Here is a 25,199-nt window from a genome sequence, read left to right on the forward strand (position 1 = left end):
AAATGACAAACATGTTGAAGCTCCTTACTGTTTTACCATTCCGTTTTGTTTTGAATTTTTATAAATGACTAATATGTGGTCAGTAACGAGAATTAGTTTAGTAAATAAAAATGTTGAGAACTATTAAAAAAATTAAGAGGGAACCAACTAAATAGTAAAAATATTCATGATAAATTTTTATTACTATGATTTTTGTGTGGGTTATACCTGTCAGCCAAAGCATTTTCAGCAAATTCTGAGTCTCTGTCAAAGATCTGAACCAATTATTTGTTTATGCCAATCACAACATATTTTTTAATACCATTCATTAAAATATTCATGCTGTATAATTTATACAACATAACATTTTATACAGACTCTTTTATGATTAAAACAACACTGTACAATTAACAACTGCTAATCATTTATCAAAAAATTGATTGTATATTTTTATAAACAATTTTATACAGGTGTAGTTTTTTGAACAGTTTTCCTTTCATAAATGAAACATAATTTTAGCTGAACAGCATTAGACTTTTGATATAAATAACACAAAACCTTTTTTAAAAAACTTTATGCTTACAAAAATTGAATTTGATGTACTAACATTACTAAACCTTTTTGAAACTTGAATGATCATACAAAAATCTTTTTAAACATGAATTAGGATAAAAATGTCATTTTCTTGATTTGTAATTAAAATAATGTTACTAATGACACTTTTATGGAGAAACGAAGAGACCCCGTTGCCACAGATATGAAAAACTTAATGAAGACACAATTCTTGTGTCCCTAAAATCATATTGGCTCCTGTGTCACAGGTTCTAATTACGTTCCCATGTCTGTTCCTGTGTACTGGAGCATTTCTTTCAAACATTGCAGGCACAATGTGCCAGACCTGGGAAGTAGGAGAACCTGCTGATATTTCTGATTTTAACTAAATTTCAAGTATTGTTTATGCAGTTTCTCACTGTCAGAAATTTACAAAGAGGTGCTAGTTATGGATGATGAGAGTTTTAATAGTTAGAAGTAAGAGAAAATGGAAAAGTTAAAATAAAAAGATATGACACATTTTTGCAACATTTGAGGATCCTTTTATTTCAGTACTCTTTTAAACTAAAATAACCATGTTTTAGAAGAGAGTACTATATGCTTGCTGTTTAATTTGGTAATCTCTTTCTTAGCAGAACATCTATTTAATGTTGTCTCTATTTTTATGCACCTCCCTTTTTGAAATGACAGGTACTGATTTCACCTAATTTTAACAGCGAATAGTCTATGTACCTCAATTTTCTCTCAGATACTATTGTCATCCTATGTGACTGTTATTACTCACATCAACTATGATATGTGTCTGTTAGCCATTAAAAAGAAATTAATCAAACTTCAGCAACAAACTATGAACTAAATTTATTATGAACAAAAGTATTAAATACATAATTAAGTTTTTGACCAGAATGTTTACTGCGTAAGTCATTTGGATATTGTTCTTGGTTCACTGCTGTGTCCAGCACTTTTACTGTCTTCTGAAATGAGACTTCTGTAAATTGGTTCGGTAGCACTGTCATCCACCTCAAATGAAACTTGGAAAAGGTCACACGTATCATCACATTCCTTATCTGCTTTGCACTCTCTTGTGTCTATATCTATTTTACAAACATTGTCCTTTTCACTGTCCACACTGTCACAATCTACAATGATTCTGTCAGTAACTTCACCTACAATGACCGGTCTGGAGGTAGATGGAGATTTTCTTCCACTGTGTGATGAGGATGAAGAACTTGGAACTGATACCGTAATTTCACTGTGTGTAACAAACAATGGTGTAACATTTGTTAATTCTAAACTGGAGGCATCACTTGAAAGACTATCATCTGCATGTTCACCTTTTGATGAGGACTGAAAGTGAGTATGCACTGCCTTTTCTGTTAACAGTGCTGGTGGGGACTGAATAGCAGTTGCTAATTCACAAATGTTTTCACTTCTTAAGCTGCTAGTCATACTGCCACTTCTGTTTAGATCATGAGCTGTTACTAAAGTCAAAGAGGGAGTTAAAAACCGTGGACCAGCCATAGTTCTGTCTAAAACAGGGGCTTGTAGAGTAGACTGTTCTGCTGTGGCTGCACGATAAGGTGGGGGTATTAGTGTAGCTGTTGGAGATACACAGTCAGGGGAAATATCATCAGATGGAGTCACGGACTCTGGATCTGCCCAGTCAGTTCTCCTTGACTGGGTGCCAACCAGGAGCTCTAGACGTTGTGTGCTGCCCAGATCACTACGTCGCAAGCCAGGCACTGCCAGCAGACCTCTACTCCCCTCATGTGGGTCACTTGCAGTTCTTTGTATTGGTGCTTTCTCTTTCACCTGAGGCAGCAGCTTAAAATTTGAAAATACATACATTAATGAAGGTGCCAAGAAACATCTTTTCAATAACACAATTAAAACGATCTTTATTAATAACGAAACAAGAACAGTAGGATAAGCAGTCTGACAAACATAAAAATAAATAAATTAAGAACTGGTTCAGAATTAAAAACAGAAGCTTCACTGAAAAGCAAAAGATGTAAATGATGTTTCACAATTCCTATTAAGGGCTTCTAGGGCTTGTAGTGGGAATGATAATGTTTTGATAAGGAACCCATGTCTAGAAATGTACCATTTGGTTATGAAATAAGTTTGAAGTTTGAATTACTTTCAAATCTCCTGCTTCCTGGTATACATAGAAACCAAGAAGAGGGCACTGTCATCAGTCTCTGTTGTAGTTATGGCGTCAGGTACCATTTTTGTCCACCTACAACAATGGCTGCAAGGAACTGGTACATCTGCAACTAGGAAGGTTGAATGTAGTGCTCCACAGATGTGCCTCACTCTTGATTTTGAAGAGGATGTCCTCCATCACTTAGAGGAGGACCCAACAATAAGTACTGCTTACAATGAGTACTCAAAGCATTGTCATTTACATGGGCTCCTGTACAGCATGCAAGTAAGAGTTCATTGGCTCTACTGTGTTTGTACTGTGATATGGGAGATTTGAATGCGAGAATTGAATGTGGTCTGATCTTGAAACATGTTTTACATCCAACTGATACATTTCCAGATGTGGGTTCATTATCTAAATTTTACCTACTTAGTCTCCTCTACAACCCCTCGAAGCCTGTAAAAGTAATTGTGAAATACCCTGTATAATAAGTGTTTTGGTGCCTGTCACCTGAAAAGAAATGGAAATTCCTTTCCCAGTCCAGGGCTTATAGTATCTATTAGTAAGTATGGAAGTAGATTTCCATTAAAGATCAATATTAATGGTTTTGTTAGGGACTATAATTCGGTCTTCGTGAGGTTAAGATGTAAGTGTAGGTGTGTGTGTGTGTGTGTGTGTGTGTGTGAGCCCAAAAACAGATTTCATTAATGATGCTTCTTTAACTAAAGTTTTACCTTTCAAACTATTAATTTGTTACTGAGTAAGTATATGAATGGTTCTGAACTACTGTCAGAATTGTTACTTATCTATCCATTTTCACAATTACGGCGGAAAAGTTCTTATCGTGCTGACATCACGCAGTTTCCATACAGATTAATTACCCAGTTCATTCCAATGGCCCTTAATGAAAGCACCTCAAGGATGAGAAAAAGTCGGACAAACAAAAATACATAAAATATGATATGCTCGTGTTTCTTCCACATACCCTCAAGAGTGTTTTATGTTTAAAAAGTGAAAAAAATACCATTTTTATTTATGTACATGTTAATTAAAATGCTTACAACAAATTATTTAAATGTCTACATACTAAGCTGCATAAGATAATTCCAATGCTATTGTAACCAAGCACCACCAAAAATGAAAATAGTTTGCAAAACTGACTTACACAAATTGCAGTACTGTTCTGATGCTAACTTAAGTCAAGTGTTACAGCACCCATGTTACATGATATAGTACGTAAATTGGTTCTGGCATGACTTTGCCATCAGACTATTGGAGCAACTGGATTGGCTATACACTGATTAAAAATAGGTATCAGTCTATAGACTTAGAATACACTATTCTCATAGATGAACCTTGTACTAATAACATTTGAGGTCATACTGACAGAGAGGAAGGATGTAATGCTAGTACATATAATCAGTAACTCACAGTGTAATCATACAGCTACAATAGCCATGATTCGAAAGGCTAAGTGGAATGTTTAGAAACATTTATTCCTGTTACAAAAACCAATCCATTACAGAAAAATTACGTTGTCCACAACATTTTAAACTAATGGTGTTAACTATTTGGATCTAAATAAATTCACGTTGTACATTATCATTTGCAGAGACCACAATAATGTGATTTTTATATGCAAAGAAGAAATCCCCTCCAGGATAATGTACCGGTATGTTGATGATGATGGAGGCAATAATAAATGGCAAAAACTACTTAAAGATGAAAAATTAAACAACAAATTCATATTTTTAATGTGTATTAAAAAAGCATTTTATGATTTTCAATGAATAGATTGCTGAATGTAGCAAAGGGAAAAACAATTCTATCCTTATATATCACATTATCAAAAGTGCTAAATTAAATGCCATTGTCAAAACCAAGCTTCCATGTAATTCAAAAGGAAAGCTTACAATCAATATATGGAACCAGTTATTACTTAATGGGAGTGAGACATGGACTTTTAATGAAGAAAAAGAACACCCCAGAACTGAGGGTATCAGGGCAAGCAGAGAAGATATGCATGTTTTGAATTATCGAGAGAGACAGAATGAATAGAATGGAGTAGAAGACATAATGACTGTTCTGAAAATGAATTGGAGCAGGAGGGAACTTATACCCAAGTGACTGGAATGTAAATCCACATAAAAAATCCTTTGGTGGATTCCAAGAGATAAGAAAACACTGACACTATGGCTTAATCTAAAGTGGCAAATGAGACTGGAAGACACACAGAATCAACATGGATGTGCAGAGGTGAAGACTGTAATCCATAGGAAAGGCCTGTATCAGCAGTGGATATTGAACAGGTAAGATTATGGCATTAGTTGGAAAATAACTCATTATTCACTGAACAGCTGAGGGTTGAGGGAGATTTACTCAGTTCTGATATGCACACTCAGGCAAATTACAAAGTAAGGATTGCAAAACTGTATAGCGAATAGTTGGTTGAGCTAGAAGAAAACTATTTAGGATTTACTGTTTGGGAGAAACTTTTTATGAAACAATGGGCACTCTCCGGAAGGACACCTAAAGAAGTGAGTGCTTAAATTTCATTTGAGACACTGAGAATTCCTCTGTAAGTTGGAAATATTTGCTTGATGAACTTTAAAAAATTCATTCATGGCAGGACAAACAAATCTGCTGGGAAAGGCATCTATGTTTATACAATGTAATAAAGGAACCTATAGCTCCAAAGACTCTGATACTATCTCTGTGTGCCAGTTACTGCTATCACTTTGTACAATATTCTTCTAGCTTTACAGTTTTATTTTGGTGCCAGTTTCCCTTATGTATGTAAGCTCAGAATAAATATATGAAGATGGACCAATTTGTTAAGGAATTACATTGATTGATTCCTTTCTTCTGTTCATATACTGCAAGATGAGGTAATATCAGATGGAATTTTCATTTTATTTAAGGTAACTTCATAAAGAATATTAAATTCTTGAGACAAAAAGTGCAAGATATTTTGGATGACATTGGAGAATAATATGATCAAAGAACTTCAGTCACAAATATTTTTAATTAGTTAGAATCCAACAAATAAAACTGTCTGATGTTACCCCCTTGATGGGATAATTACTGACATTCATTGGATTTACACACAAAGGTCTATATTACATCTAATGGGATAATTTTGTACAGTGACTACCTTTTTAAAAAATAGACATACTTAGAAACACGTTTTACGTGTTTAGAAAACATTATTTGCAGATGGCTACAAAATATTCTACACATCTTCAATAAACATTTGACACATATTCAGAAAACTTTCACAGACATATTTACAAAATATTTCATTAATTAAGGCAAACTACTCATACAACAAATCAATAATAATCTACAATATGGTCTCAGTTAAAGAAAACTCCCCCTTTTCTTCTCTTTGAGTCAGCAACACTCTTACAAGTTGGCCTTTGTCTACAGTATCATCATCTGGAATGACAGGAAAAATAAATACAGATTTGCTGCTTGAAATGGATGCAGAAATCTGACTTCCACTTCTTTTGTGCCCACATTTGTTGCAATTCCAACAAACTGCCTATTTTGCTGCTGCCCCCCAAACATTTGTGGACAATCCACAAGAACAAAAGCCTCCACTTCCAAAACTGCTTCCCCTCACTGCTGCTTTTGTCACCAGTTGGTATTACATCATTATTCACAAGCAATTCAGACACTGAGTCAGCATTATATATCTTTCTCTTATTGATGCATAAAATGGATTTTCCTTGGGAAACATCTAATTTTCACTTTTGTTGGACACTCGTGTTATTTTTCATTCCATAGTGAACATTCTGAAGCATATCTTCAAAGCTTGAAGACAAGGCTTCTACAGAACTGTTTTGAGAATGACTTCCATCAGGTAATTTTTTGAGGACTCTTTCAGGGTCAAATGGAATTAATCCCATTGCATGAAATGCAGGAGCTTTTCTTCCATTGTATAAGCACTGCCCACCAAGCAGCTTTTAAAGGTCTGAAGAAACCTATGTCTAATGGCCACAAAATATGAGTACTGTTTGGTGGCAATAAAATAAAAGAGATTTTATTCTTCTCACATTTGTCAATTACTCACAGTCAAATGTGATTTGAAAGGTTGTCTCCTATCATAACTTTCTCCCCATCCACTGAGTTCAGGTAAGGCACTGCAATAGTAATACACCAGTCTTCAAATATAGACAGACAAAACCATCCACTTTTATTGTGGTTATAGCACGTTCCTTTGGATCTCCTTCTTGCCAGGTGTCCCATATATGCTCCAATTTGAAGACCACATAGGGAGGTAATAGTTTTCCATCCCCAGTGGCAGAAGAATCTAAGTGCAGAGCAACGTTGCAGTAGAAGAATCTAAGCTCCTTTCAGGATGTTTTGTTCCCCTTCTATCATATGCTTCCTCTGAGGGTCATCACACAGATTGGTCTTGTCATAATTGATTACATTTTTGGGATCGATATTTTCCATTTATTCACCAACATTCTGGAAATATGATTTCACTGTCTCTAACTCGCTTCAGCACATTGCCTTTTAATGTTCTCAGATAGCTGGACACTTAATATGGCAGAGTGATGCTGTAAGAATGAACGCGACCACTCAATCCCTGTTGTGTTACAAGGCAAGCAATTTTCCCTTCATCCACATTTATCACGATATCCTTTCACTATGTACCAAACATCATCAGAGGTAAAAGGAAAACCCCAATGTGCAGGCCTTAAAATACCACAGACAAGTGTGTTCGCTTCAATAGTACTTAAGGCAGAAGGCCTTCCAATCACTAGAGGGTTTGTGTTATTAACTTCATTCTCTAATGTTGAACATGGTACATTGAATTTGCTTGACGTCTTTCAGTACGATAGTTTTCCTGATCTTACAGCAACAAACCACCTTTTCAAGATTTTCACGATCACCTTGGAAGAGCACCAAGCCTCCTTTCGTAAGTACATGGCATTGTCCGATATTATCTCAATATTTGTAGTTATCTAAAAATAGTTTACTAGTCACTAGTGAAAGTGAGATGTGGAGACAAACTGCATTTACATTTTCTTCTTAACATTTAAGTAAATAAACTATAAGCAAATTAGGCTTACCAATTTTTCCTCTTCTTGTACAATGCTGAAAGTATTCGCATACAGATAACTAGCAACCACAATTGCACACTGCACTGTAACCTGCTAAACACCACTGTTTCAACTTCCAACTGCAACAATGTGTATTCGTATATGCTTGACAATAATTAAGGTACGCAAAATGTGCACGTGAAATAAAAGCCTGCATTCAGTGATACCAAGGTAAGAACAGAAATACACTGTTCCCGTCCGAAATAACCTGTGTGTCTGATATTTCCCCATCTTAAGGTACTGAGAAAGAGAGACTAGGAAGGGAAGAAGAGACTGAAGTCAGTTGAGGATACCAAATTTACTTACTGACTTACAGAGCTTATTTTCATTATAACATGAAGCAATAACAATAATAAAAGTGCAGTACTATAATCCTTTGGCATGTAAAAGGCTCATATATAAGACTTTATGGAAGAATCTCATTTTGGAATGTGTGTTCCAACATAAATCATCATCTTTCACAAGAAATTTGAGTCAAATGTAGGCTCATTAAGCAGCAATTTCAAAGCAAGTCAGATTCGACAAACAACCTTATAATCATATACATACATATCAGTTGTGTCAACTCAAGCCTGACACTGATATCAAGAGAGAGAAATTGGTGATGAAAACCTCATGCTGTGGCAGTCTGAAGTGGAAAGCAAGGGCTACTGTGAACAGGAGAAGGTCCACAAAGGAACCTCAAGCAGTTAAATTTCATCTCCTTTTAGCTAAGATAGTGGCTATGTTCCCAAAAAGCTTTGAATTTAGTTTTACCTTGGTGCATTTTGTGTACTAGAACTGACTGATGTGCTGATTAACAACAGTAACTTCAATCAGTAGTGAAACTGGTTATTTAACATATGTACAGCCCATCCATTCATTCCAGTACACTATATCCAGCCAATGGCTGTTTGTGACTGGCATGATATTTCTGTAATTTCACGGTGAACCGACCACAGCTCGTGGTCTATCGGATAGCTTTGCTGCCTCTGAATCACCGAGTCCTGGGTACTGTTCGCAGCTAGGTTGGGGATTTTCTTCACCCAGACACTCGGTGTTTGTGTTGTCCTCATCATTTCATCATCATTGAGGAAACTGGTGAACCTGGACAGTGAAAAGATTGGGAATTCGTACGGGCACTGATGACCATGAAGTTGAGCACCCCACAAACCATATACCATCATCATCATCATCATAATCATCATCATCACATCCACGGTGAACAATACCTGTATTTAGGCTATTATTACAATGGGATTGTGACCCCGAAAGACATTTTAAAGCTACTGCTGCCTTCAAGCTCCACCCTGCCCCCTACTTGAGGAGGAATCCAATTACCACTGTTATCTGTGTCTAGTGATATCACATGGTCAAATGTGACATAGTTTTTCAGCGTGTTAGCACATCAAACAACTGAGGCAAAACCTGGGAAACAGACAAATATTTATCTAAGTCGACGTGCAAAAGTGCCTATAAGCCGCATTCAGACTGGCCAGCATGCCAGCCCTCATTGTTAATCTATGAGACAGATTGATCAGGAGCTGGCACACATCCATGTCCTGGAAGGGGGTGCTTTAATGCTCTTATCTATCCTGGCGAGTGTTTAACATACGTAAAGGACACTGAGCTAACAAGATTGTGTAACACTGAAAGACTTTGATGTTTTAAAATATATGACCTGTAAATAATATAATTATCCAGAAACAAATGAATTGTGTGAAATATGTCACTCCATATACCAGTATTTCCTACCTGTGTATTACTTCAAAGAAAGTATGGGGTAAAATTAGTGGATACTATGTACTAGGTACCTTACTTACCCAGTTTGGTGATTCTTCTTCAGCATTTTCCTCAACTGTATCAGTATTGATGTCACTGGCTGCTTTGTAGACAGCTGTATATTCAGTTGCAGGATATGCAGGAGGAATGCTGGGAGGCAGAAGAGGCCCCTGATGAGAGTGAAAAGTCTGCCGGCGTCGATTATGTGCTCCACGTCTGCTGCGAAGCTCAGTGGAATCTCTGCGCCTCTCATTCATACCACATAATCCTTCATCTATTGAGAAAGTGTTATCTTAACACATTTCAAGATGCTTACAGTAAAATAAATTAGGAGGAAAACGTGAAGTATGAATCTATCTGTTTTAGTTACGTGGATCCAAAGATTCTTTCATTATTCCTTCAAAACTATTACTTAAGAGGCAATTAGTGTCATTTGTAGCTGATAGACATTGTATATGTTACATATAAATACAAACTAAAAGATTAGTCTTTTTAAAAAAAGAAAGGATTAATTTGCTTTGAGGAATGTACTTCCAATATTGGAGTGATGCTTTTAAGTTTTACAGTTGAAGCCCATAAATTTCTTTGTTCATTATTCTTAAAATAATTGAAAAGAAAAATATGATGTGTAATAATTGTCACATCTGTGTAATGTGAGTTTTTGTATTTTTGCTATGTGAGTACAACTGAATCTTTGAACTGGTAAACTGAAAGTACAAGGGTTGGAACTTTAATAGTGGCAACTATTTATTTACAACTCATACAAAATAGATACATATTTCAAAGTTTTACTGACCTTCAAAGTAGTCACCAGCATTGTGCGAAACTCACTGCCAGCAATGTGTAAGTTGTAGGATACTCTTAGCAGTGCCAGTTGTATTGACAGTTTGAGCCACGCGGTATACTGCCCAACGAATGTGTAGCAGTTCTGAAGCGAATGCCATGAAGTGTTTCCTTCAGTTTAGAAATTGAGTTGAACTTATGAGGGCTTAAGTCAGGTGAGTGCAGTAGGTGGTACAGAACTTAGCAGCCCCACCAGTCAAACAAATCAGTAACAGCTTGCACTGTACGTGCTTGAACATTTTCCTGCAATATGATGGTCAGGTCCTGCAGAGAGTGTCATCACTTCTGTCTCTAAGCTGGTCGTAGGTTATGTTCCGAAAATGAACAGTGTAGAGACAGAAGTGATGACATTTTCTGAAGGACCTAACCATCATTTTGCAGGAAAATGTTCATGCACATACAGTGCAAGCTGTTACTGATTTGCTTGACTGATGGGGCTGCTAAGTGCTGTACCACCTACTACACTCTCCTGACTTAAGCCCTCATAATTTCAACTCTATTTATAAACTGAAGGAAACACTTCACGGCATTCACTTCAGAACTGCTATAAATTCATTGGGCAACAGACCACGCCACTCGATCTGTCAACACAACTGGCACTGCTAAGAGTATCCTACGACTTCCACATAGCTGGCAACAGGTTATACACAATGCTGGTGACTACTTTGAAGGTCAGTAAAACTTTGAAACACATATCTATTTTGTACGAGCCATAAATAAATAGTTGCCACTATTAAAGTTCCAACCCTCGTATTTGGTATTTTATTGTTGTCAGTACATCTCTGAAGAACCAAGCTTTGCAAATTTTTGGTAACCTGTTTTAAATAAATAATCCTAATAGGTCATGGGCCCAAAGTGTGTGTGAACAGTTGTGAAATGTTTATTTTACTTGTGAATAATTTTTTGTAAAATAATGTGAATCTGGCCACTGTTTTGTGTTTGATGAAAATGGTAGCTGGCACTAGTGATTAAAAAATAGAAGTGGATAAACTCAGAGCACCTTAAGACTGGGAAAAATGGAAAAGGTATGTGGTGATGCTGCTCCAAGCATAAGCACCTGAAGATATTGTTAACAGTATGTACAAGTGTCCTGAATTGGCAGAACATGTGAGCACAGAAACATTAGCAATACATGAACCGAGGTTGAAAGTCATTGTAAAGTGACATGTTTATTAGCATGCAGACTAGGAAAATCTGTTGCTGAGCTGGTGCTGACATGCATTCACACAAGTGAAATTTGGGATAAGTTACTTGCTTGATTCGAACAAATGAGTACACAGCAGCTGCACAAGCTGATCAAATCATTTTTCTGTGTTCAACATGATAACAAAGAGAACATTAGTACACATGCTGTGAAGTTGCAGAAGGTTTTTGTGGATTTGAACGATGACTGCAGAAGCATGAGAAAAATGTTTTGTCTGAAAGAAAGGTTTTTGTGGATTTGAACGATGACTGCAGAAGCATGAGAAAAATGTTTTGTCTGAAAGAATCTTAAATGGTCAAGTTTTATCCTCGCTAGGCAAAGAAAGTGGCAATTTAGACCAGTGGGAAATGATTGCTTTTGAAAGTTTAAGTATGAACCATTTGATTGAAAAACTGTGAACGACTGAATTGCATTCAAAGTATAGTTGAGTCAACTGTGGTTGCTGCATGCAATGGTCCTAAGGAGAAAATTCAGTGATGTAAAAGTGAAGATATTGCAATCTTTAAAAACAATCTTGAATACGCAATATGAAAATTCGTTGTCGTAAGTGCACCATTGGGCATCAGAGTGTGTTGAGCAAGACAGTTAGTAACACTTGCATCAATCAATTTCAAAAGAGTGTTGCACTTCTGATACATGTTTCTGGTGCCTCAGTCAATAAATGTGTTGAAGTATACTCTTAGTACTGCGACAGTGGTGCCACAAATCACATCAATGTAAATAAACTATACCTTGTATTGTATACAAAATTCGTTGTTGGAGGGAGAGAGAAGCAGTTGAATAATGCCAGAAAAAATGCTGAATTGAAAAATGTACTTTATGTTCCTGAAGCAAGTGCTCCTTTGTTACCCACAAAAGCAGATGCAAGAAATGGTTTTTGGAAGAGAATTGATAGCAAAAGTATCAAAATTGAAGACAAAGTGACTCAGGAAAAGATGATGACTGGTCATGACAGTCATGGTCTCTCATGAGAGTTTTGGTCACCAACACAAGCAACACATAAAAATCATCTTGAAGAAGAATGATTGTAGCTCTTAGGGAGTAGCATGAGACAGGAATGGACACTATGTGCGCTCAGTGGGTATGCCTGGGGGCCTCATTCAACATGCTGAAAAGGATATTCCAACAGTCACTGAGCGAACAGGGTGCAACCAACTGCAAAATGTGGTGCACTCTATCCAATACAGATAATGACAGCTGTAGAAAACCCAGAAGTAACTGTGTAAGATTGAAAGAAATACCTCCCACAAGTGTGAGTATTAAAATCCTAATGGTAAACTGTTGAAGCATTCACAACAAAGTGCCAGAGTTTGAAGTGCTCATGAACAGCTGTGAAATTCACATAATACTAAGTACAGAGAGCTGGTTGAAACCTGAAATTGATAGCAGTTAGATTTTTATGGAAAATTTAAGAGTATATTGAAAGGATGGGCAAATGGGAAATGAAGGTGGTGTATTTGTCACAGTAGACAAGAAACTCAAATTCATCAGGATAGAAATTGAAGCTGTATGTGAGATTGTTTTGGCAAGACTCAGTATCAGGAGAGGACACAAAACGATAACTGGATCTTTTTATCACCCAAGAGACTCATCTCCTGATGTAACTGAAAACTTTACAGAAAAGCTCAGTTCACTTCTACATTAGTTACCTGTAATCATCATTGGAGACATAATTATCCAACAATTAATAGGAAGAATTACAGTTTTGTTAGTGGTGGGCGAGACAAAACTTCCTGTGAAACATTACTAAATGTTTTTTTTTTCCATAATGTGGGGCCAGTCATAATATATTTCCTTAAAGTCAGTACTGCCATTAGACTGTTTTTTATTTGCAGTGTTGCATTTACACGGTCACGATTTTGGCTTTACAATGCCATTTTCAAGTGTTTTAATGTTATACAGTGCCTAAGATGGCATACTGTCGTATTTAAAATACACTATTAGACACATTGTCTAAGGGTCAATATTTCTGGTAAAAGCCTACTGCTTTATTTTATCACTGAGTGAAAAAAAAAAAACACTGTTAGACACATTGGGCTTTTACCAGAAATATTGACCTGACAATGTGTCTAATAGTGTATTTTAAATATGACAGTATGCCATCTTAGCACTGTATAACATTAAAACACTTGATAATGGCATTGTAAAGCCAAAATCATGATCATGTAAATGTAACATTGCAAATAAAAAACAGTCTAATGACAGTACTGACTTTAAAGAAATTACTAAATGCCTTCTCTGAAAACTATCTAGAACAGATAGTTAGGAACGCCATTCATTACGGAAATATATTGGATCTAATGGAAACAATTAGTCCTGACCTCTTTGAGGATGTCAACATCAAAACTATTGACCTTGGCATGGTTGTGGCATCAATGGTTACCAAAGTACAACTGAAACTAGTAGAATGATACATATGTTCAGTAAACTAGATAAAAAACCAGTAGAGTCATCACTGACGAACTTGAAACTTTCAGCACAGGGCAGGAGCATGTAGATGAACTATGGCTCAAGTTCAGAAGAATAGTTGACCATACACTGGATAGATATGTACCCAGAACAGTTCATAATGGGAGGGAACTTCCATCATATACAATCACTGTAAAGAAACTTCTAAAGAAACAGAGATTATTGCATAATAGGTGTAAGACAAAGTGTAGGGCTATAGATAAAGAGATGCTGAATGAAATGTGTGGATGTCAAGAGAGAAATGTGTGACACCTTCAATGAGTACCACAGCAGAATATTGTCGAGTGATATTTCACTAAAACTAAAGAAATTTTGGTCATATGTAAAAGCCGTTAGGGACACCATAGTTAAGTGTCCAGTCCCTAGTGAATGAGACAGGAACTGAATTTGAGAATAGCAAAGCAAAAGCTGAAATGCTTAACTCTGTTTTAAAATGCCGCTTCACAAAGGAAAACACAGGAAAACTGCTCCAATATAATTGTTGTACCACTGAAAACATGAATGAAAAATAAGTATGGGCATCAGTGGTACTGAAAAACAGCTGCAATCGTTAAAACTTAACAAAGCTCCAGGGCCTGATGGAATTCCTATCAGATTCTATACTGAATTTGTGGTTAAGTTAGCCCCTATACTAATCAGTGCCCAGTTACTGGAAAAAAGCATGGGTCACACATCTACAAGAAGCGTAGTAGAAGTAATCCACGAAACTACCATCCAGTATCCTTGACACTGATTTGTTGTAAAATCTTAGTATACATTCTGAGCTCAAACATAATGAGATATCTCAAACAGTATGACCTCCTCAATGCCAGCCAGCATCAATTCTAAAAACAACGATCATGTGGGGCCCAGCGCGCATTTTTCCCACCTGACATACTGGAAGCCTTGGATCAAGGCAGATTGCCGAAAACATTTGACTCAGTAACACACCTACACTTATTGTCATTATTAGGATCATATGGGGTATCAAGTGAAATTTGTGAGTGGATTTAGGCGGTTTTGGTAGGAAGAACACAACATGTTATCTTGGCTGGAGAGTCATTGTCAGATGCAGAAGTAGCTTCAGGTCTGCCCCAGGGAAGTGTGTTGGGACCTCTGCTGTTCATGTTGTATATTCATGACCTTGCAGTTATCTATAATAAAGTACTGTCTGAAAGAAGCTGCATGAATGTTCAGTCAGATTTCAATAAGACTTCAAAGTGGTGCAAAGACTGGTAACCTGCTTTAAATGTTCAGAAATGTAAAACTGTGCACTCCACAAAACAAAAGAACATAGTATCCTATGACTATAGTATCAATGAGTCACTGTTGGAATCAGCCAACTGATACAAATACTTGGGTGTCACACTTTGTAGGGATATGAAATGGAATGATCACATAGGCTCAGCCATGTGTAAAGCATGTGAATAACTTTGTTTAATGGTAGAATAATTGTGAAGTGCAATCTGTCTACAAAGGAGACAGCTTACAAATAAATCATGTGACCAGTTATAGAATATTGCTCAAGTCTGTGGGACCCATATGCACAAATGACTGGCAATTCCAGCAGCTCAGGCTAGAATGGCTCCAGATTTGGCCATCATGTGCAGATGAGGTGTGCTTGCTTGTGTGTATGAATGGTGTGTGTTTCTCTTTTGCTGATGAAGGTTTTGGCTGAAATCTTTGTGTAAGTGTCTTTTATTTGTGCCTGTCTGCAACTTAAACATGTCTTCTTTATGGTAAGTAGCAATCTGTCTTTTCCTACATTGTTGATATTCCTACCTCGAGTTTCCATTGTTTGACTATGTACTTTTAAGTGGTCAGCCTTGGCCATTTCATCTTTTCCATTAAAATATGAAGTATTGCCAATTCAACCACTTTCATTTTCGTACAGCCATAGTATTATTAGAATTACTGAATTTAGTGTAAGAGAATGATTTTATTTATGTTCAGTATCATTTGGAGCTGTTGTAACATAAGGTGGCAGAGTCAACTTTTCAATACACCTGTAGCAATTATTGATAGTCCACCAAGCCTCTATGATGATAAATGCTAACATCTTTGGGCTTTGCTGTCATGATGTATACTTGTGATCTTGTGTATACAGTTTATTCAGACAATCAAGTTCACATTGTTTCTTATAGCTGGGTTACCTCTCTTACCTCCAATGAGTATAGGGATAAAAATCCACACACCAAAAAGACTTGAAACAAAGAAATTTTGTTTTTATTGTGGATTGATGTGCTTGTTAGTTAACATGAAATTAACTCACAAAGATGCTGACATAAAGAATGTCACTGGCATGCTTTGCTCTTAAGGTTCTGTCATCAGTTTGCAACAGCCAATGTCTTGTGATGACATACTATTGCTACATGCACTCACTTCTTTGCTAGGAGATTCTCTTCTGGGGCTTGATGGCACAGGGCACGGACACAACTTTTAATCTGCAGAAAAGGGCTATAAGACTAATAACTAGAAGTAGTATGTGGGCTCATTGTAAGGAACTGTTTTTTTCTTTTGTTTTTTAAAAAGAAAAAAACTGGATACTGTATCAAGTGCGTACACCTATGAATCTGCTATGCATATCAGGATAAATATAACTAAGAATTTCACCAACAAATCAAGGAGCAAGAACTAGTTTGAACTTACAGTTTTGACTCACATTTACTAAGGAGAAACATACAAAAATCCAATACAGCATTTTCTATCAAGGAATAAAATTGTATAACAAATTGCCCAAAGATATGGAAAAGATTTCTAAAATACATCTATTTAAAAAGGCAGGCAAACCATTCTTCATAAGTAATACATACTGCTCAATCAAAGATTACTTAGAGGATTCAAAACAGTGGTTAATAACAAAAGGGTATAACTACAACAATTTATCACATTACAATAATGTAATGCTTTTACAAGAACATTATGTGCCAATATCAATAGCACATGATAGTAATATCTTGTCCTTCTTGTGAGTACAACACCTCACTCATTGTGGGGGATGCTGACTCAGTTTTTCAGGTGGACTGAGAGGATGACACGAAGAAGGCCTCATGGGCAATATGGCCGCGAGTGTAGAAGTGTGTGAATCTAACTTGAGAAATAGTTACAGTTATGCTGTTAAAAAGGGAGTTTGTAAGAATTGTAACACTGAAATAACAACGCTAAAAGAATGAATTGATAGCTTACAATTCATAGTCAGTTCCTTAAGAAGCGATATTGACTCACTCAAGAAAGAAAATCGGGATCTGCGATCGAAGCCAACACTAAGTGAAGTGATACAAGACAAAAGTAATATATCGTCCGAGTGGGTAAAAGTGCCATACAAAAGTAGTGTTCCATCTACAAAAAGAACAACAAAGTTTGCTAAAACTGTCACATTTTCGGAAAAAACAAATATCATGTTTTGCAAACAAGTGACTGTGATAACGACTCTCCAAATGATTGTGAACTTGAAAAAGTCAGTGAACTAAAAATGAATAGCGTTTTTTCAAATAATGCCAACAACAAACACAGATCTTCAGGGAAAAAGAGTAATGTACTATTACTAACAGACAGTCATGGCAGGAATCTATCCAGCATGCTCCGTGAGAAAAATTGCGACATAGCAGTGACTAGTGTAGTGAAACCGGGAGCGGGATGTAAAAATGTTGTAGACATTAACTCTCAGACGAAATTAATGCAAGAAAATGACTTTATCGTCTGTATAATGGGTTCAAACGATGTGGCAAAAAATGAAGCAGAGGTTTGCGTGAAAACACTACAGAATGTTTTACAAGCTAATAAATGCAGAAACACAGTAGTTGCCACACTTCCTCATAGGCATGATCTGATTTATGGTTCATGTGTAAACAAAGAAATTCCGAAAACAAACATTAAAATAAGGAAACTGTGTTCTCAATACACTAAGTGCGATGTACTGGATATAAGCAAGCTGCATCGAAATCTGCACACGAAGCATGGAATGCATTTGAACTATGAAGGGAAAAGATTTGTTTGTGATCGTGTTAGTGAAATAATTAAAGAAAGACTTGTAAGGGATAGAACAATTTATCAGCTTCCTGAACATCCTTCCAACAGCGAGGAAAACAAAATAAACAAGAAAGAAGAACGAAAATACAACACTGCTGATGTTCCTAATTTAAACTAGAGGTATGTGATGCTGTAAATATGATTCCCAATTACCAAATCGTGAATACGCCTGAACTAAAAATTTATCACCATAATGTGCAATCCCTGCATAATAAGATCAATGAAATTAACGTTCTATTAACACATGAACTTAATGATATCTCAGTGTTATGCATTTCTGAGCACTGGCTTAACCCAGAATTAATCCAGAATACGAAAATAAACAAATTTGTCTTGGCTGCTTACTACTGCAGGAAAAACAGCAAGCAGGGTGGGGTAGCAATTTACACAAAGGATAATGTAGATTTTATTACACTACCTGACTTAACTAGGGCAAATGTCGAAAAGGATTATGAAATTGCAGCTATAAAAATTACTCAGTTCAACCTGGTTATTGCTACAGTTTACCGATCACCGTCCGGGAATTTTGAACTTTTCTTAAACAAAATGGAGTAATTGCTAAATAAAATAAATAAAATGGATTGTGAATTGATAATCTGTGGTGACTTCAATATTGACTTCCTCACGAATAGTGGAAATAGGGAGACCATTTTGAACCTTGCAACGTCCTACAATTTAAAGGCTGAAGTAAAAGCAGCTACCCGAGTATCAGAAACTTGCCAAACAGCTCTTGATCAGTTTCTAGTCAAGAAGAGTTTACACAACACCTCACTAAAAATTTTCAATCCAGGTTTTAGTGATCATCTTGCTCAAATATTAGGCATAAAAGTACAAGGCAGTATTATTAACAACATGTCTTTCAGAACAGCATATCGAAGTTATAATCAGCATAATGTGAACTACTTCAACAACTTATTACAGAAAGAAAAATGGCTAGGTGTGTACAAAATGAACGATCTAAATGAAAAATTCAACACTTTCATTGATACATTTACCCATTTCTTTGAACTTGCATTCCCACTGAAAACATTAACCATACGGGGAAACTCTAGAACAAACAGCTGGATCACAAAGGGAATAAGGGTTTCATCCCAGAAGAAAAGACTACTTCATGAAATATGTAGCTCAAAAAATTCCTCACCTGTAGTACGCGCATACTATAAAAAATACTCCAAAATATTAAGAAAAGTAATAAAAGCAGCAAAAATAATGGATAATGATGAAATCATTTATAATTCAGCTAATAAATCAAAAGCTATGTGGAGTGTTATAAAAAAAGAATGTGGAGAATACAGACAACCTTGGAAAAATATAACACTATCACATAAAAATAAAAAAGTAACAAACCCCTTAGAAGTAGCCAACGCATTTAACAACTTTTTCACAGGTGTTGCTGAAAATATGTCACAGTCAAACTTTAAGAGCACCCAGGCAAATGAATACAAAATAAGTGCATGTAGAGGATCAATGTACATCAGTTCTGTTTCACAAGATGAAGTAGCTAAAGCAATAACAGGACTAAAAAATTCCAAATCGGCAGGTATTGATGGTATACCTGCAACAATGTTAAAGAAGAGCACATCAAACCTAATTGAAGTACTCACACATTTATGCGACTGCTCACTTCAGGCAGGCACTTTCCCTGATGTGTTGAAAACATTAAAAGTTATTCCTGTGTATAAAAAAGGGGATAAAGACAATGTAAATAACTACAGACCCATCACAATTTCCTCCTGCATCTCTAAAGTACTGGAAAAAGTTATGTATGAGAAACTTATGAAATTTATAAATAAAAACAGCATCCTATGTAATGAACAACATGGATTCAGAAATAAGAGGTCAACGACTACTGCTGTCTATGAGTGCATCAATTCCATCCTAAATCTGATGGACAAAAAACAGGAAACAATAGGAGTCTTTATCGACTTGTCAAAAGCTTTTGACATGGTGGACCATAAAATTCTGCTATCAAAGCTAGAAAGATATGGTATTCGAGGTCTGTCCAACAAGTGGATCAGTTCCTTCCTGACAAATCGTATGCAGGCAGTGTGCGTCAAGCACACAAATATTGAACTAAAAACTGTATCTAATCACTTATCTGACTATAAACAAATACAATGTGGTGTACCCCAAGGATCCGTTTTGGACGCCTTCTGTTTCTTCTGTACATAAATGATCTAAGCTTAAATATTGATGCGCACAAAACAATCATATTTGCAGATGACACCACGATTCTACTAAAAGGAGACGACGATGAACAGTTACAGCAGACAGTAAACACGGTCACGAAACAACTTAGCAGCTGGGCACAGAGTAATCAGCTTGTAATAAGCAGTAAGAAAACCATTGCTCTAAAATTCCACAATGTCCCTAACAAGGACATGTTTATCCCATCAGTCTCTATCAATGACGAGCCAGTTGGTAACAGTACTGAAACCAAATTCTTAGGGCTTTGGCTGCAGAGTAACATCAGATGGAATAAGCATATTGAATATCTCAATGCAGAACTGAGCAAAACATGTTATCTTCTTTGTTCATTAAAATCATGCTGTAGTGAGAAAACAGTATTGAATGCATATCATGAGTACTTTCATTCTCGTCTTACATATGGGGTCACCTTCTGGGGAAACTCTAAAACAGCTAATAGCACTTTTAAGCTACAAAAAAGGGCCATTAGAATCTTGTTTGGGTGCAAGCCTAGAGACTCTTGTGAACCCCTGTTTAAGAAATCTGGTATTCCTCCATTACCGTGTGTATACATTATGGAAACCCTTTTGTTCTTTAAATTAAATGTAATAGGCAAGGACCGGAGACTACAAAAAAACTGTGATATACATGAGCACTTTACCAGACAAAACAGAAACTTACATATGACTCAAATCAGCACAGCACTGTGCCAAAAAGGTACTTTTCACATGGGAGTTAAGCTTTATAACAAACTTCCTGAAAACATAAAAGCTATCACTGAGGTCAATACATTTGGAAAATCTCTAAATTCATATTTACAGCATCACTGCTTTTACTCCATTGAAGAATATTTAAATTTATGAAATGTGTTATATAAATACTTACGTGTAAAGTGTATTATTGTAAGCTTAAATATGTATGCCTTGAAATTACTTTCAGCCTGTATATTTATAACTTGACTTGTCCAATGTCTTATGCATAAGCTGTATGTAGACAACAGGATCAATAAAATACAATCTACAATCTCTTAAAGCACAACTGCATAGCCTATGTGTATATACATTTTTCAAGCTATTTATTTTCATTGTATTAAGATGACAAATCCATTACCATTGTAAGATGATCCAGGGATGAGTACATGAGTAATATTGATAGTAATAAAAATTATCCAGTCCACAGCAGACAATCACAAACCCTCTACAGCAGAGTGACATGTTCCTTTATGCAACTGTGACATTAGCAAACAGTAGCAAGTGGTGCAAGCACATCTCATGAGGAGAGAATTTGACAGTTGAGAAATTTTTGGTGAGCTTGTGATATTCTCATTTTACAATTGTTTGATGTATAACCCACTTATGAAGACTTTCTAAGGACTTTCCTAGGTGACACAAATATTATGATTGGAAGAAACTGAAGTAAAAATGGTTGAAAATTGAATTAATGAGAATTTAGCAGCTTATCGTAAATGTTACATCCCAACAAAGAAAGAACTTTGCAATCAGTTATATGGTAAGTTAAAGAAGTAAATATAGAAGTTCTTTCTTTAGCTTTCTGTTTATTTCACAAGTTTGTTAAGTGATTTTCACTTTTTTTATTTCAGAGAAAAATGTCTACAACTTAATTTCAGCGAGACACAAGTCATTGAAGAGCATCTTAAAATTGATGACAGCTTTCTCTACGAATGTCCTATTATATGGTTAAAAATGCTTCATTTCAAAACGCCAGAAAGCAGGTTTCAATGCTGAGGGCAGTGAACAATACAGCTTAAAGAGCAGTCAAGTTGATGCAAGATTTTCATGGTTTTTTCATGGTTCAGGAGGAACAAAAGTAATTTTTATTACATTGTATACAAAAACATCAGAAGATTTATTCTGAATGCAGAAAGTTTACTTTGAAAAGAAAATTTAAAGAATAATATTTTTTACATTTTAAACAGTAAATAAACATGATCTGGACGTATTGGCGTTTTATTTAATAAATAAACATTAATTTATAGAATCCTTCCATATTTACAAATTTTTACGACTTGTGTTTGGTATTGAGTCAGCACGTGTTATTGTAATTAAATCAAAGTAATATTTACCATGTGAGTTATTAAGGCCAAACAGAAAAAAATATAGGGTATGCATATTTGATTTCACAAAAAAATATCTCTTATGACTTGGGACAACCTAATGCACACATAAAGCAAGAAATTGGAGACCCCTAGACTTTCAAAAGAAAGTAACAGCACATCTTAGCAGCCACTATTTTACAACTCATCTAATTGTCTGCACTGAATTGTCTACACTGGAGCACTGGAAGTCTTTGTTAATAATTTGGCAAGAAGTAATACTAATTTCAATAGAGCTTCACTCTTGCAGTCTGTAGGTACATTATCTTTCTTTAATTTTTGAAGAAATGATTAGCTTTTTGTGTGTTAAAACTCTTTGGTTCATACAAAATCTCTGTTATCATGCCAGACTAAAGATGCCACACAAGTTACATTTTTTTAAAAGTTTATGATGAAATCTGACCTGTTTCTGCTGCAGAATCAAGAGATGTGAACATGAAGTCTGCTGGCAGAGAGCGACCTCTAGTGAGAGTGGGATGGGCTTGCTGCAACTGAATCTCTTGTTGTTGCTGCTGCTGCTGTTGTTGCTGTGACATTGCAAGTTCCATTTCTAGAACACGCTGTAGTTCCTCTTGCTGCTCTTCCTCCAGGAGTTCTTCTTGCTCTGCTGCAAGTTCTCGTTCTAACTCCACTTCCATGTCCAATTCATCTTCCATCTGAAAATAAAGGTGATTGTAACTTCATCCTAGATACTATAATTGTAGGTCATGCCAGTCCTGACTGAAGCTATATTATATATTTATTTTTGCATTCTTTGACAGTTTTTGTCACATGATGTGCAATGCAGTACTACTTGTTTTGGGTGGAATTACCACAGTATTAGAAATCCAAAAAAATGATAAAACCATTTGATAAGTATTTTCTTATGTCTTCTATTATTTGCAAAATACTGATCTCCATTTCTGATCTGACATGATCTTTGTGCTTTCCTACCTGTGTGGCTTATGTTTCCATACAATGTGCATCTTCTTTGCATAACTCATGTATTGTCTTAGCAAATGAATGAAGTGTGAGTAACTAAAAATATACATATAATGGAAGGAAACATTCCACATGGGAAAAATTATATATAAAAACAAAGATGAGATGACTTACCGAACAAAAGCGCTGGCAGGTCGATAGACACACAAACACAAACATACACACAAAATTCAAGCTTTCGCAACAAACTGTTGCCTCATCAGGAAAGAGGGAAGGAGAGGGGAAGACGAAAGGAAGTGGGTTTTAAGGGAGAGGGTAAGGAGTCATTCCAATCCCGGGAGCGGAAAGACTTACCTTAGGGGGAAAAAAGGACAGGTATACACTCGCACACACGCACTTTCCATCCACACATACAGCCACCTCATGTCTGCTTGTGTCTGTATGTGTGGATGGAAAGTGCGTGTGTGCGAGTGTATACCTGTCCTTTTTTCCCCCTAAGGTAAGTCTTTCCGCTCCCGGGATTGGAATGACTCCTTACCCTCTCCCTTAAAACCCACTTCCTTTCGTCTTCCCCTCTCCTTCCCTCTTTCCTGATGAGGCAACAGTTTGTTGCGAAAGCTTGAATTTTGTGTGTATGTTTGTGTTTGTTTGTGTGTCTATCGACCTGCCAGCGCTTTTGTTCGGTAAGTCACCTCATCTTTGTTTTTATATATAAAAATATACATATATTAATGTGGATGATCGCTCCCACATGTGGTGACCCAGACAAGACCATGGCAGATGACAAATGCATCACACATATGGATACTACCACGTGTGCCACCTCATCAGGTCACCTGTTTGGTACTTCATCTGGTACTGTCGAGGAAGTGACTACATTCCATCAGTGGCAATAAATTTCTCACACATGGTCTGCACTTTCCACCATATGCAGCTCATGGACAATTCACTAAAAAGCTGCATCATGTATACCATGCCTTGTGGAAAATTTGCCACCCCGCTGTACGTGACTGAACAGCTAGATCTATGATATCAGGTTCTGGACCTTTCTTTTGAAGCCTATAGCATAACATGATAACCTGCAATTCATCCTGACTTTAAACACTTTGGACTCTCTCACCTATTTGTTAGTGACTGATGTCATGCATACCACATCTTTGGTGTGCAGGTACAAGCATCTCAAGGACAATGTGCTTTGCTAGACATGTAACCAGTTGAACTGCAAATCCAACATGATCTGACAAGTGAATTTATCAGCAACAGATCACCTTCTGCATTCTGGCATCATCTTCGACCCTTTGTGAGTAATGCCAAAGTGTCTGAAACCACACTTAAACAGTTATGGATAATCTAGTAGCCTTTTGCCATCACTTGTGCTGCAGTTGTAATTAATGCCTCAAACGTATACTTACAGTTACTCATTGCTGATCAGATACATATTTTGTTGTTAGATGATAATGCAAGTGGGGCCCCATTGTGACCATAGATCCAGAGGCCACTAGAGGGGAGCAGCATCGACTCACAGAACAAGTTGACTCTCTACAGTGTGACGCCAGCACTTTCCAATGACACTGCAGGCAACTTCCAGCAGATCCCAGCATTCCTCAGCTTACTGCACAACATGGCACTCGCCATGATGTCAGCACATGCTCTAATGTAGAAGTAATGCAACACTTTTTTTCTGAAAGCAGGTTGGTATTATTTACAATTCCAATACACCATATTATTTCCCACTCTTTTGCCTGCAAAACCCTTTTTTTCAACATAATAGCCTTTCAATATGACAGCCTTATGCCACCTTGTTGGGAGGTCCTGTATGTCGGCATGGTACCACTCTACTGGTTGTTGTCAGGGCAAACGTCCAGAAATAACCTCCCCATCATCCACATACTGCTTCCCGCG

General features: G+C 36.5%; 1 protein-coding gene across 1 annotated transcript in view; it reads right to left on the reverse strand.

Annotated features, from left to right (window-relative positions):
• Positions 1-403: 403 nt before the first annotated feature.
• The window catches only part of LOC126456574 (voltage-dependent T-type calcium channel subunit alpha-1G), a 795,987-nt gene continuing 771,191 nt past the window's right edge, over positions 404-25,199 (reverse strand). Inside the window, exons 37-39 of the mRNA XM_050092321.1 lie at positions 22,780-23,032; positions 9,594-9,826; positions 404-2,355 (exon numbers count right to left, since the gene is read on the reverse strand). Of these exons, the coding sequence (XP_049948278.1) occupies positions 1,453-2,355; positions 9,594-9,826; positions 22,780-23,032 (1,389 nt within the window). The 3' untranslated portion in view covers positions 404-1,452. The remainder of the gene's footprint in view (positions 2,356-9,593; positions 9,827-22,779; positions 23,033-25,199) is intronic.

Source organism: Schistocerca serialis, chromosome 2, assembly GCF_023864345.2.
Source record: "Schistocerca serialis cubense isolate TAMUIC-IGC-003099 chromosome 2, iqSchSeri2.2, whole genome shotgun sequence".
NCBI classification, from domain to species: domain Eukaryota; kingdom Metazoa; phylum Arthropoda; class Insecta; order Orthoptera; family Acrididae; genus Schistocerca; species Schistocerca serialis.